The sequence below is a fragment of the Myxine glutinosa genome, unplaced genomic scaffold (assembly GCF_964187855.1).
Source record: "Myxine glutinosa unplaced genomic scaffold, kmMyxGlut1.1 SCAFFOLD_1736, whole genome shotgun sequence".
In the NCBI taxonomy this organism is placed as follows: domain Eukaryota; kingdom Metazoa; phylum Chordata; class Myxini; order Myxiniformes; family Myxinidae; genus Myxine; species Myxine glutinosa.
This window is the reverse complement of record NW_027617831.1, coordinates 33782-46758: the sequence shown is the minus strand read 5'-3', so window position 1 is coordinate 46758 and position 12977 is coordinate 33782. Positions and strand designations below refer to the sequence as shown.

The following is a 12977-nucleotide window of genomic DNA, read 5'->3' as shown; positions in this document are numbered from 1 at the left end:
TTGAAATAGGTGGATTTGGAGTGTTTTAACAGGGGTAGAAAAGATCAAGGTTTTGGATGGGGGAAGACAAGAGATGGTGGTGAACAGCTGTTTTAAAGACCTGGAGGGAGGAGAGGGATTGAAGGGAGTGTGGGAGTTTGTTCCAGAGGTGGGAAAAAAGAGGAATGAAAGAGTGAAGGTGAGCAGAGAGTCTTGATTTTGGCAGTTTCACCAGAAGAGGGTTGATGGCAGATCTTGTGCATCCTGAAGGAATATTTGGTGGGCAGAGCACAGACAGAGCAGGGGGAGCAAGGCCAGAGAGGAGTCGGGAGAAGGCAAAGTCCACCAACCTGCTTGCAGTGAGCAAGTGAAAGGCCCTCAGAATCGGATTCATCATCGGAGATACCAATGATCCCACCATCACTGTCTGCCTGTCTCTGTGTCTCACTCAGCATCTCTAAAATACTCACTGTTGGAGATGAAGAAATCTCTTGTCGCCAACACTGCCTGCTGATGCCACAGCTGCTTTATGCCACATGTAGTGTGGAGATACCCGGGCATCATTTGTTTCTTTGATTATGCCACCTGCGATCAGCAGGTTTCAACAGCGTGAAGACGAGCTAGGTGTGAGGCAGGAGCACCAGCCCAGAGGGGAGAGTGGTATCCCATTGAGCTGCAGATGAAAGCTTTGTATGTGGTGATGAGCTCAAAAGTGCTGAGAAAGGACTTCGCATGACGGAGGATGCCCAGTCAGCGACTGGCTTTGGAGGCCAGCTTGGAAATGTGGTTTTCCCAGGAAAAATCATGGCTGAAAGTGAGACCCAAAAGCTTGAGTGACAGAACTTCTTCAAGAGGATTGTTGAGAAAGTAGATGGGAGGGTTTTCCAGATGGTCTTTTCGGAGAGACAAAATGAAGGGTGTGAGATTTGTCAGGATTGAAAGACATGTTCCACTTGTTTGACCAGTTTGTGATTTTGTCCAGGTCTGCAGAGTGAAGAGGCTGCAGACTGCCGATCTGACGGTTGACAGATGGAGCGGCAGAGAGTGGAGTCATCAGCAAAGAGATAGAGAGGATTTTCCAGAGAGTCGGAGAGGTTGGCCATATTATTTATTCATGCACAATGCACATAATTCCCAGTCTATGGCTGACTTTGGGAGCCAGCTTTGTGATGTGGTCAGTCCAAGAGAGATCATTGCTGAAGGTGAGACCAAAAAGTGCAAGTGACTGCACCTCTTCCAGTGGCTAACCATGGAAATAAATATGTGGATGCGTATGATGATCCTTCGTAGAGTGACAGGGTAAGACTGAGATTTGGCAGGTTAAAAGATGGTTCATTTATTAGACGAGCATTTAATAAATTCCAAATCAACAAAGAGCTGTTTGTCTGCCAGTCAGTTGCATTAGGTTGTCGGGTTTTCCAGAGCATCAAAGAGGTCATTAAAATAGATGAGGAACAACACTGTGCCCAGAACACTGCCCTGGGAAATGCAAGCCTCCATGGTGAGAGGACAAGGAAGGGTTCCATTGATGGCAACACGTTGACTGTGTCAGTCGAGGAAATCAGAAATCCAGGAACGAAGGTGGCCTACTATGGCAATGGCAGAGAGCTTGTCAAGCAAAGCAGGATGCCAGACAATGCCAAATGCCTGCGATATGTCCACGGAGATGGTCCTCACATTGTTTGAGATTTAGGGCATCCAACCATTTCTGAGAGGAGCAGAAGCATTTCCAGAGTTGCGTGACCAGTACGGAATCCAAACTGATGGTTGGAGATCAGGCTATTCGAGAACAAGAGAGTCAACATCAGAAGAAATGATGGATTCCATGACTTTGCTATACACAGTGTATTTTTTAAAATTCATTAATTATTTTTTAATTCAGAAGTGATGCTCATAGAAAAGCAAGATAGATCTGACAATGTGACAAACATCACGGGAATGAACGAATAGAATAAGCAGAGAAACATTGAAATGAGCAAGACGAATGGTGGATTAAGAATGGTCAATGGGGGTAATAAAGATCATGGGACAGAATTTGAAATGACAAGAGATGGTAGTGCACCATTTCCTTGAAGCCCTTGAGGGAAGAGTGAGACAGAACGGCCTCTGCAAGATGGTTCAATGAATGGAAGAAGCAAGGGTGGGGGGGGCGGGGTAGGGGTGAAGAGGGGTTGGGAGGAAAAGAGTTGAGATGTGTAATCAGCTTGAATTTGAAAGGTTTAACCAGGAAGGGGTTAACGGAAGAATGCAGCCATCCTGGAGCAGATAGGGAGGAAGCAACATTGGAGACAACAACAACATGCATTTTAAGGCAATTTTCCCTGATAGATCGGGGGTTAGCCTTGCGGGCCCCATGACAATCTCCTCCATGTTGCCCTATTTTCTGCATCTCCCCTTGTTAACCCCCTTGCCCGCATTTCTTCTTCCATCACCTCTAGCCAAGTCTTTCTCGGTCTTCCACGTCCTCTACTTCCTTCTACATTCATTTCCATCACTCTTCTCAACCAGTCACTTTCATCCTTCCTCAACACGTGACCAAACCATCTCAACCTGTTTCTCTTCAGAGCATCCATCACAGGCTCTATTCCCATCATCTTTCGCAATTCATCATTTGTCTTCCTCTCTGTCAACGATACTCCACACATCCACCGAACCATTCGCATTTCCACCCTTTCCAGCCTGCGTTGCTGCTCTACGTTCATTACCCATGTCTCGCTTCCATAAATCATAACACTTCTCACACATGCAGCATACACCTTTCTCTTCAGCTTCAACGACCTGTCATCAGCACGCCACTCAGTTCCCGAAACTTCTTCCATGCACATCTCACCCTAGCAACCGTTGAAGAGTCTGATCCACCTTCTCCATTCAGCATTTCTCCTTGGTAGCAAAATGTTTTCACACCTTCCAGCTTCATGCCGTCTCCACGATACAACTCAACATTTCCTCAATCTGCAGCTCCCTCTGTGCACACCTTACATTTGAATGTAGCTGCCACACTGGTTAATGACCCTCTCAGACCACTACATTTTTGATGAACCCACTCAGCGCACATTGCACATTGAATGGAGTTCACTCTGACACCCTTCCTGCACACAGCACACGGCCACTTCCCAGTTCTTTCCACCTCACCACATGCTTTACCACTTGCCATCACCGTCGTTTTTTCCAATATTCACCTTCAGACCCTTTGTCTCCATACATTCCTTCCACTTGTTCATCTTCTGTTTCAGTCCATCCATACTTTCCACAATCAATACCAGATCATCTGCATAAAACAACTCCCACGGTAAACCCTCCTTTTCGTTCTGAGCCAGCACCTCCATCACAGCTACAAATAGTAGTGGACTTAGTACCGACCCCTGATGCACTCCCACCTTCACGTCAAACTCACCACTGTTCCCGTCCTTCGTCCTTACATCTGTGAGCACTCTCTCGTACATTGCCATCACTACTCTGATCAACCATTCCTCCACTCCTAACTTCCTCAATACCCATGTCAATACTTTGCGTGGAACCCTATCGAATGCTTCCTCCAGATCAACAAACCCAATAAACAACATCTTCCTCTTCTCCATGTACTTCTCCTGCAACTGCCTTACAATAAAAAGCGCGTCTGTCGTTCCTCTTCCTGGCATAAATCCAAACTGCATTTCGTCGATCTTCGCTTTCTTCCTTATCCTCCTGTCCAATACCCTTTCCAATACCTTCATTCCATGCTCCAATTCCATGCTTGCCACACAAACTTGTATTTCTGTCCCTGCCTACCCTTCACCATTCTCACACCACTTCCCTTCCATCTCGTTTCCTGCACACAACATATGTCCACTCTTCTTCTGACCAATACTTCCACCACTTCTCCTGATCTCCCCGTCATTGTCCCTACATTCCATGTCCCAAACCTCAGAAACCGATCTCCACGTCGGGAATCAGACGTTTCGTCGTCATAAATGGAGTGATTTCCACCCTTGCTTCGATCGGGTTTCCCACCTTGATTTTTGACGAGAGGGAGTGAGGTCCCCCAAGGGGTACTTTGGGCTGTACCCTGCCCATTGGTAATTGTAATTTTCATGGTTCCCTTTTTGAGGCAATGTTTTATGGCCGGATGCCCTTCCTGACGCCAATCCTTTTAGTCGCCTGTTACGACACGCAGGGATACGGTGTACCTATTCTAAACCGGGGCACACACCGGGTAGGAAGCAACATTGGAGACGAGGTGATAAACAAACAAACAAAAAAAGACAGACACTGGCCCTCTAATACAGGCTGATAACTTGCCTGCGATGTGAAAACAACGGGGCCATTGCCAAAGCAGGGTGAATGCTCGACACACCTTTCTCAACCTTCTTGGGTGAGAAGGACCTAGAGTCAATTGGACAGTTGGTACATCAAGGTATGAGTATGTTGGGGACAGAATGGTATCGGTTGGGGACACGAGTTTTGGAGGCAAAGACAGAGATTGTACATTCTACCTTGTCTCGGGCAGAGTCTGCAGTAATGCCATTTGAGTTGAGACAACATTGAGGGGGGACATACACCATAGACAGACTTGATAAGGCATAAATATGACAGAGGAGGAGACTGGTTTGAGAGTTTTGGCTTCAGATTTGTAAGATTATTTTTACTGTCTTGCCTGAGGAATGACACTTAGTTGTTGCAATCCTTGTGGAATGAATGAAAGGAGTTTCTCATTTGGGTTAGCAGAGTTGAGATTTGAGCCTGCTCATCACCAGATTGCAAAACATAAGTTGTGCCAGTTGATCGAACCCAGAACCCAAATTATTGGAGAAAGTCGAGCGACACTCACTCAGGGCAAGGCACACATGTCGTCCGAGCAGGTGGTGCAAAAGGGAAAAAGGCCTCATTCTCTCTTCCTGCAAAACAACCACAGCACTGCTCTTTACAAACAGCCGACAGCATGAATCATGATAAATATGGCAATACATCATTTCCTTCACTGTTAAGCCAACACCAGGCCTCGTATGTGATTTGGTCACAATGAAATGGAAATGTAGTTATTCAGCATTTATCTCTATCAGAGGTTTTCACCTCATCTGCATCCCACACAACAAACAATAGGCATTTTAAGGCCATTTCCCTGCTAGAGCGGGGGTTAGCCTTGCAGGCCCCATGACAATCTTCTCGATTTTGCCCTATTTTCTGCATCTCCCCTTGTTGATCCCCCCCTTCCCACGCCTCCTCCCCCCCAAGCCCTCTCCCTCCCGCAGATCTCCCGATGTCCCTGCCCTCAAATGTTGTATTTGCGTGCTTCCCCCTCTCTCCCCATCATGTCTCCCCCGCTCCCTTTATTTAGTCTTATGTGTCCGTTTGTTTTTTGTCATTAATGTTAGCTCTTACAGGAGCCTCGATCTTGTATGGGAAAACCAAACAAACAAACAAAAAAACTCTTGCCCACATTTCTTCTTCCACCACCTTTAGCCAAGTCTTTCTCGGTCTTCCCCGTCCTCGACTTCCTTCCACATTCATTTCCATCACTCTTCTCAACCAGTCACTTTCATCCTTCATCAACACATGACCAAACCATCTCAACCTGTTTCTCTTCACAGCATCAATCACAGGCAATATTCCCATCATCTTTCGCAATTCATCGTTTGTCTTCCTCTTTCTCAACGATACTCCGCACATCCACTGAACCATTCGCATTTCCACCCTTTCCAGCCTTCGTTTCTGCTCTACGTTCATTACCCATGTCTCGCTCCCATAAATCATAACACTTCTCACACATGCAGCGTACACCTTTCCCTTCAGCTTCAACGACACTCCCCTCCTCGTCAGCACGCCACTCAGTTCCCAAAACTTCTTCCATGCACATCTCACTCCAGCAACCGTTGCCGAGTCTGATCCACCTTCTCCAATCAGCATTTCTCCTCGGTAGCAAAATGCTTTCACACCTTCCAGCCTCACGCCGTCTCCAAGATCCAACTCAACATTTCCTCCATCTGCAGCTCCCTCTGTGCACACCTTTTTTCTTTTTCTTTTTGTATACGAGATCGAGGCTCGTGTAAGAGCTGACATTGATCACATAAAAACTCAAACCGATACATAACACACAAAATAAGGGGAGCAGTAGACAAGTTGGGGAGAGAGGGGCAAGGACACAAACACAACATTTGAGAGCATGGACATGGAGAGATCTGTGGGAGGGAGAGGGCTTGGGGGGAGGTGGGAGAGGTATAAAACATATGGACACTGCAAGGACTTCCAGGAAGGAAGTTGGAATTTCAAAAAAATGGATATGGGGTGAATTAGCGGGGGTAGAAAAGATCAAGGTTTTGGATCAAGGATCATTTGTAAAATTTTGCATGGATGGGGAAAGCGGTTTCAGAGATATAATTATTAAATATTTTCCTTCAATCCAATATGGCTGCCAAACCATGTGACCTATGATGTCAAATTCAATATTTCAATACAAATAGGTCAGAGATCATGTGCATGCAATTTCAGATTTTTAGGATAAGGAATTCGATGAAAACACTTATGGCTGGTATACCACTTCAGCTATGATGTCATCATTATCATGGTTTTGTTCCCCATTGGGAGTACTTGACAGTGTGCCAAGTTTCAAATCTTTCCATTCAGCGGTTTCCGAGAAATCTATTTTTTAATTCTTTGAGTTTAATCCAAGATGGATAATACACCTTCGGGGGCGGAGGCATGAAAAGAAGGATTGAAATTTTAACAAATCATCCAGGTATTGTTTGTATGTTGAGTGCATAGATCTGCTTGGACTAGAAAATGGTGAACTGGTGTTAAATTAATTCAGACTGAGCAGCTTGCCAGCGGCGAAAAATTGTGCATGCCATAATGATTGATGAAACATGGAAGACACGATCGACCACAATTTACAACCTGTTAGTACTTGCTCTGATTTGGTTTTCAAATTAATCCAATCACACCCACATTTCAAATACCCGAGAACTGGTGTGTGTTCCATTACCACTCAGCTTGTAGAGCACTCACCAACAAAATGGTTGATGAGGAACGGCTAGCTTGGCAAGCGATAGCAAGCTGATTGGTGAGGCAACACACCCTTGGTTTTGTCAACCACGACTGGAATTCCTTCTCCAACCCCAACGACTTAAGCTATGACTTGACAACACAAAGTGAATATTAATGCTTGAGAAAAGTCAATGCAACATACCCAGGAATGGTCAAATTGTCTGCACATCTCACATACCTAGGCCAGAATAGGGTTGTGTTTGACCCATTTCAAGCCAGTTGGAGTTGCTGTAGAACTTTTGGATCGTGTGCAGTACCCCGCCAATGTCCATCCGAGCGTTATTCATGATTTCAGGGTCGTTGATTTTGTTCTTCAAGTCACGTATGATTGATGCTCGTTTGGTGATGATCACCTGGTTAGCTAAAGAAAACAACACAACAGCATTGATAGGCAATGGAGCCAATTTGTCATGTCATCAAACTTGTTCATTGAAAAAAATATTCTTCCTGAAAAGATGATAGGTTTGGTGGATGGCTTTGTAGAGCCCCTACAAACAGACAGCCAGGTAAACACAGACAAACAGACAGTGGTCTCATCGGTGGTGGAGGTAATAACAGAAATTTAAATGGCACCTTTTCAGTAAATGCCTCACAAAATGTTAAACAGGATGAAGAATAATGGTAAAAAGGGGGAACAAAACCATAAAATAGCACAAGAAAAATAAAAAATGGACAAATTAAAGTGAAACAAAACAAAACAGAAAAGCTGCCAAATCCTTGATTAGATCTTCCCACAATCCTTGCCAATGTATAACAAAAAGGAATGAACTAGAACGGCACTCAGTAGAGAGTCGCCTGGTTGGCCACATCACTCAATGGTGAAGAATCACTTAAAAAATTATAGTAGCCGGATCCGGAGCCGGATCCGGATCCAGATCTTCACCAAAATTGAACCGATTCTTTCTTGTCAGACACACAACCAGTCCACCCAGTTTCGTCCAAATCCATCCACAACTTATTGAGATATCCTGCTATGTATCGTTTTTGGCCGTATCCCCCAAAGGTGAAGAATCAATTTTAAAAATTATAGTAGCCGGATCCGAATCCGGATCTTCACCAAAATCGAATCATTTCATCCTTGTGACACACGCTACACCTCTGCCAAATTTCGTCCGAATCTGTCCACAACTTTTTGAGATATTTTGTTCACAAACGGACAGACAGACAGACAGGGGTGAAAACATAACTGTTATGGATTCGGCCCTTCCGTGGTTGTGGCTTTCATCCACTTGTAACATTGCTGGTTATGTATTATTATTCTTGTCGGGGTTGGAATGAAACGGCGATTATTGTTGTTTAAGGGAAATGGTTATTGTGGTTAAAAGGTTAAAAGCGCTCATGGTAAAAATGAGACAGGAAACCGGATCGTGACCCGGAAGAGGGGGAGCGAAGAAGAAGAGGTCATGAGGCAAAGGTGGGGGAAAGGCGTGTCGAAGCTCCGTACCTAGCGTGGTCGAGCGTACATCGCGAGTGAACTTTGAGTCCTTGAAAGGAATATCGTGCGATAGGTGTTATCGCCGGAATATTGAGGAACCTGCATAGTCAGGTATCGGCATTGAGGTTACGGAGAATCCTTGCCTAGAGGCTCCGGCTCGAGTGCGAGCCGTCCGCCATTCTGCCCCGCACGCTGCGTCCACCGAAGAAGGTTTTGGTACGCGGCAACTTTTCTCATCCTCCGGCCATCTGCAGGGGATGCGTGTGTGCGAAAGCGGCGTTTGAAGGTTACACGGCGGTTCGCTGATTGAATGGCGAACGTGTACGTCGGCGCGCGTCTTTGGGGATTTTCCATTCTACCGCGAGTTTGCTGGGTGTTGGACCACGTGACTTCTGTGCCGCTTCGACCGCCTATGCCTCGATTGATCTTGATCGGACATTGTTCCCACGATCGCTGGAGCGAATCAACTTCGCCTTGGAGAGTTATAGAGACATTGGGGAGTGCCGTGAGTTTGAGATAAGTACTCGATAAGATGGTACCATCTTAAGATTTTGATTGTCTGGATTTGCTATCGTTATTGGTGATGTTATTCCTGTGTGATTTTTAATATATTATTGGTTTGTTTATAACCATTGGTGTGGTTTCCTTATTGATTTCGACAGGGAATTATATATATTTTTCTGCCGTGGCTCCACACGGGGTTCAGAGGTATACCGAGACCAGAAGGTCGGGGAGGAGCACGTAACAATAACCTCCATCCAACTTTGGTGGCGGAGGGAAAAAGGGACAGATATGCCATCGTGTGTGATGAACAGATACTGTATTTAAAATAAGGAACAATGTTTTCCACTTTTATTCAACATGACAGCAACAAGACCAAACCTGGCACCTTTCTGAAATGAGTCACAGTAAAAGAAGTATTCCTCCGAGTCTTCGTACTGCTGTTCGATAAAATTGTTTCCAATCACTATATCCTGGATTGCCTGGCTGAAGCGTTCTGCTGATACAGGACCTGCAACAACAATAGGTATCAGAAGAAAATTCTTGCAGTAAAGCAAAATTGGTGCCTTTTATCGAAAGAAAAGGAAAAAAAGAGGAGGTGATAAAGAGAGGAGAGAGAAAGACCAGCAAATCACCCATACATACTCAAGTTATTGACAACTGACAACATCCCTGTACCCCTCTATCGCCACTGCTTCTAGGTACCTATCCAATTCCAATTTGGGCTATTGGTGTGATTCGACATGCCCCCTAAAATAGATATTTTTTGTTTGAAGTCTTATGATTACATTGGTGTGATTCTACATGTTGCCCTGTCTCCTCGGAACCATTGAAATTGGTTTAAAATATCGTGATACTGCTTTATTCTACCATGTGAGCACCCAGGGGTATTGCCCCTATTTTATCTATTTTTTTTGTGGGTGCCCAAAGCACTTCCCTTCACCCAAAAAAGAATGGGGTCGTGAATAATTTAGTATTACATTTCACATAACTACAAAGACTCAGGCACGATGGAGCGATTTTAAAAAACAATGCAAAAAAAACAAACTTTTTTCAAGAATTACAACCATTATTTGCCTAAAACACTCGCAGGGACTCAATGATGAACCTTTAAATGTTTGATGAAGATCCGTTTAGCCATCTCCGAGAAGAAATGGTGACACACACACAGACACACCAACGATTCTCTTATAGTATACTATCAGGGGTCCCCGGTATTGCGTGGTCTATTTTTAGTGGGGAATTAAAATACTCCCCAACACCCACTAAGGAATGGGGTCCCTACACACTTCCCTACACCCACGATAGAGCTACTACAAGAAAAAAAATATCCCCAAAACCAGCTCTTTTTCAAAAATATTTCTAAAAAAATAGATTTCAATTTTTTTTTTGCATAAACACTTTTTTGAATAAAAACTTTGAACATTTTTTTTAAAAAAAAAAATTTTTTTTTTTAAAATCACACCAACGTAAAAGAATATATGAAAAAAATAGTTGTTTGAACAACAAACATTTTGCATAAAAATAAATAAATCAATCAAAATTAAACAGAATTTTCTGGTTTTATTTTGACACTGATGAACCTCTGAAAGTTTGGTGAAGATCCGTTCAGCCATCTGAGAAAAATGGTACACACACACACACACACACACACACACACACACACACACACACACACACACACACACACACACACACAAACACACACACAAACACACACACAAACACACACTGTGTGGGGTTGAGGAGGCCAATTCCATCCTTCAATGAGAAATAACCTCTCAAATTGTTTTGCAATTTTTGTTCTAACATTGCCTTTTCAGACGTTAAAACATTCGCTGCACTAATTGCAATCCAAAATAAAATGCACTTCAATGAATCCCTGCTTAATACCAGGCTTTTGGAGGGAAAAGTAATTACGACATATTTTGGTGGCACATTGCAACTCGGCAAATTGTGTGGTTGTTTTATCTTGAACTGGTCACACTGCTGGTGTGAACATCGCTCCCCCAAACACCACAAAAGGAAACCAAACTCAAAGTTACAATGAAGTCAGAATCTCTACTTTCGAACTCACCCCCGTAGTAAGCTTGGAAGAGGGACGCCGGTGTTAGTGGAGAGAGGTTTTCCAGTTGTCCTTGAGGGAAGGGTCCATGATTGGGTAGAGGATGTCTTTCCATAAACATTGCCACTGCTCGAAGGACGCCCTGCTCGGTAATTTCTTCATCCGTGAATTGGGCTTCAATTGCACCGAGGGACTCGCGGTTCGGGTAGAAAGGAGCGCATGGGGGGACCAGAAGGGACGTGAGTCCGAGCAGCAGAAATACAATCTGTGGATGGAGGACCATCTCTGCACCTGCACACCACCAGGTGTACTCCACGAGGACAAACACCTGCGAACACAGACAAGTTGAAAAGTGCACTCCCTCGCGGACCTGCTTGCCAATTTATTGTGCCCACGGTTCATCCACCACCCAAACGTGTTACCCCTTGCCCCACAAACATCGTGTCACTTCCTCTTTTCTTTCCTGCAAGCACAAACTTGTTTATCGTGATTAGTTCTCCAGGTTAGACTAGTTCTAAAACATGTATACACAGAAATATATATATACGAGATACATATACAGTATACATAAATATACATATATATACACTGGACACTGGACCCGGTCAGTGCGGCACACTTGTGACCAGATGTGTATTGAACTTATGTCTATATATATATATATATATATGTGGTTCCCCCCCCCCCCCCCCCCATTTTATCCCCCCCTATGATCCCCCTCCTTCCCGCATTCCCCTTTACCGCATAGGGCCACATGTGATGATCTTGATATGATGGCAATTTTATTTTATCTTTAAAAAATTTTGCTTTAATATATTTAAAGTTTTAATTTAATTTACAATTTAATTGTTCACAAGTTTAACTTTTAATTAAATGTAATGATTGTTCCTGATTTTCTAAACACTTGAGTTATAATCCAGCATTGCTTACAGGATTATTTTAAGCCGTTAATATGCGGTTGATTTTTGAATTTGGTCAATAACGTCTCCGTTCACGAGAGCGGTGTGATACGGTTTCATTGGCTGTCCAGCTTTGCCCACCCCACTTTGCATATACCCCGCCCACTTTGCATATTAGGGGGTGTTGAGATGATTTTATCACTCTTGAGGAAGATTAACGGAGGCGTGTGGCTTTGTCACATGTTGGTTTTTTTTGTTTTGTTTTTGTTTTTTTTGTATACTGAATCGAGGCTCGTGAAAGAGCGAACATTTATTTCACAAACAAATCAACCAGACAAACAAAATATACAAAAAGAGGGAGCGGAAGACAAGATGGGGAGAGAAGGGGAAGCACACAACCACAACATTTAAGAGCAGGGAGAAGTGTGGGAGGGAGAGGGCTTGGGGGCAGGAGGCGTGGGAAGGGGGGGGGGGGGGGAGTGGGAGAAGTATAAAACACAAGGGGACCGAAATTAGCGGGGGTAGAAAAGATCAAGGTTTTGGATGGGGGAGGATAAGAGATGGTGGTGAACAGCTGTTTTAAAGACCTGGAGGGTGGAGTGAGATTGAAGAGAGTGAGGGAGTTTGTTCCAGAGGCGGGAGAAAAGAGGAATGAAGGAGTGAAGGTGAGCAGAAAGTCTTGATTTTGGCAGTTTAACCATAAGAGGGTTGCAGGCAGATCTTGTGCGACCTGTAGGAATATTTGGGGGACAGAGCCCAGAGAGGGCTGGGGGGGCAAGGCCAGAGAGGAGTCGGTAGAAGACGGAAAGACCACCAACCTGCCTGCGGTGAGTGAGTGAAAGGCCCTTGGAGTTAGCTTCATCGCGGGAGATTCCAATGATTCTGAACGCTTTGGTTTCAACAGCGTGAAGACGGGCTAGGTGTGAGGCAGGAGCACCAGACCAGAGGGGAGAGCAGTATTCCATAGAGCTGCGGATAAAAGCCTTGTATGTGGTGAGGAGCTCAGGTGTGCCAAGGAAGGACTTCGCACGACGGAGGATGCCCAGTCGGCGACTGGCTTTGGAGGCCAGATTTGAAA

General features: G+C 44.6%; 1 protein-coding gene across 1 annotated transcript in view; it reads right to left on the bottom strand.

Moving 5' to 3' along the window:
• Window positions 1-11638, bottom strand: part of LOC137438574 (von Willebrand factor A domain-containing protein 7) — a gene marked incomplete at its 3' end in the record, with an annotated part of 54983 nt that extends 43345 nt beyond the window's left edge. The window contains exons 1-4 of the mRNA XM_078769234.1: window positions 11013-11638; window positions 9324-9446; window positions 7178-7360; window positions 4787-4853 (exon numbers count right to left, since the gene is read on the bottom strand). Coding sequence (XP_078625360.1) covers window positions 4787-4853; window positions 7178-7360; window positions 9324-9446; window positions 11013-11283 — 644 coding nt within the window. The remainder of the gene's footprint in view (window positions 1-4786; window positions 4854-7177; window positions 7361-9323; window positions 9447-11012) is intronic.
• Between the last annotated feature and the right edge of the window lie 1339 nt (window positions 11639-12977).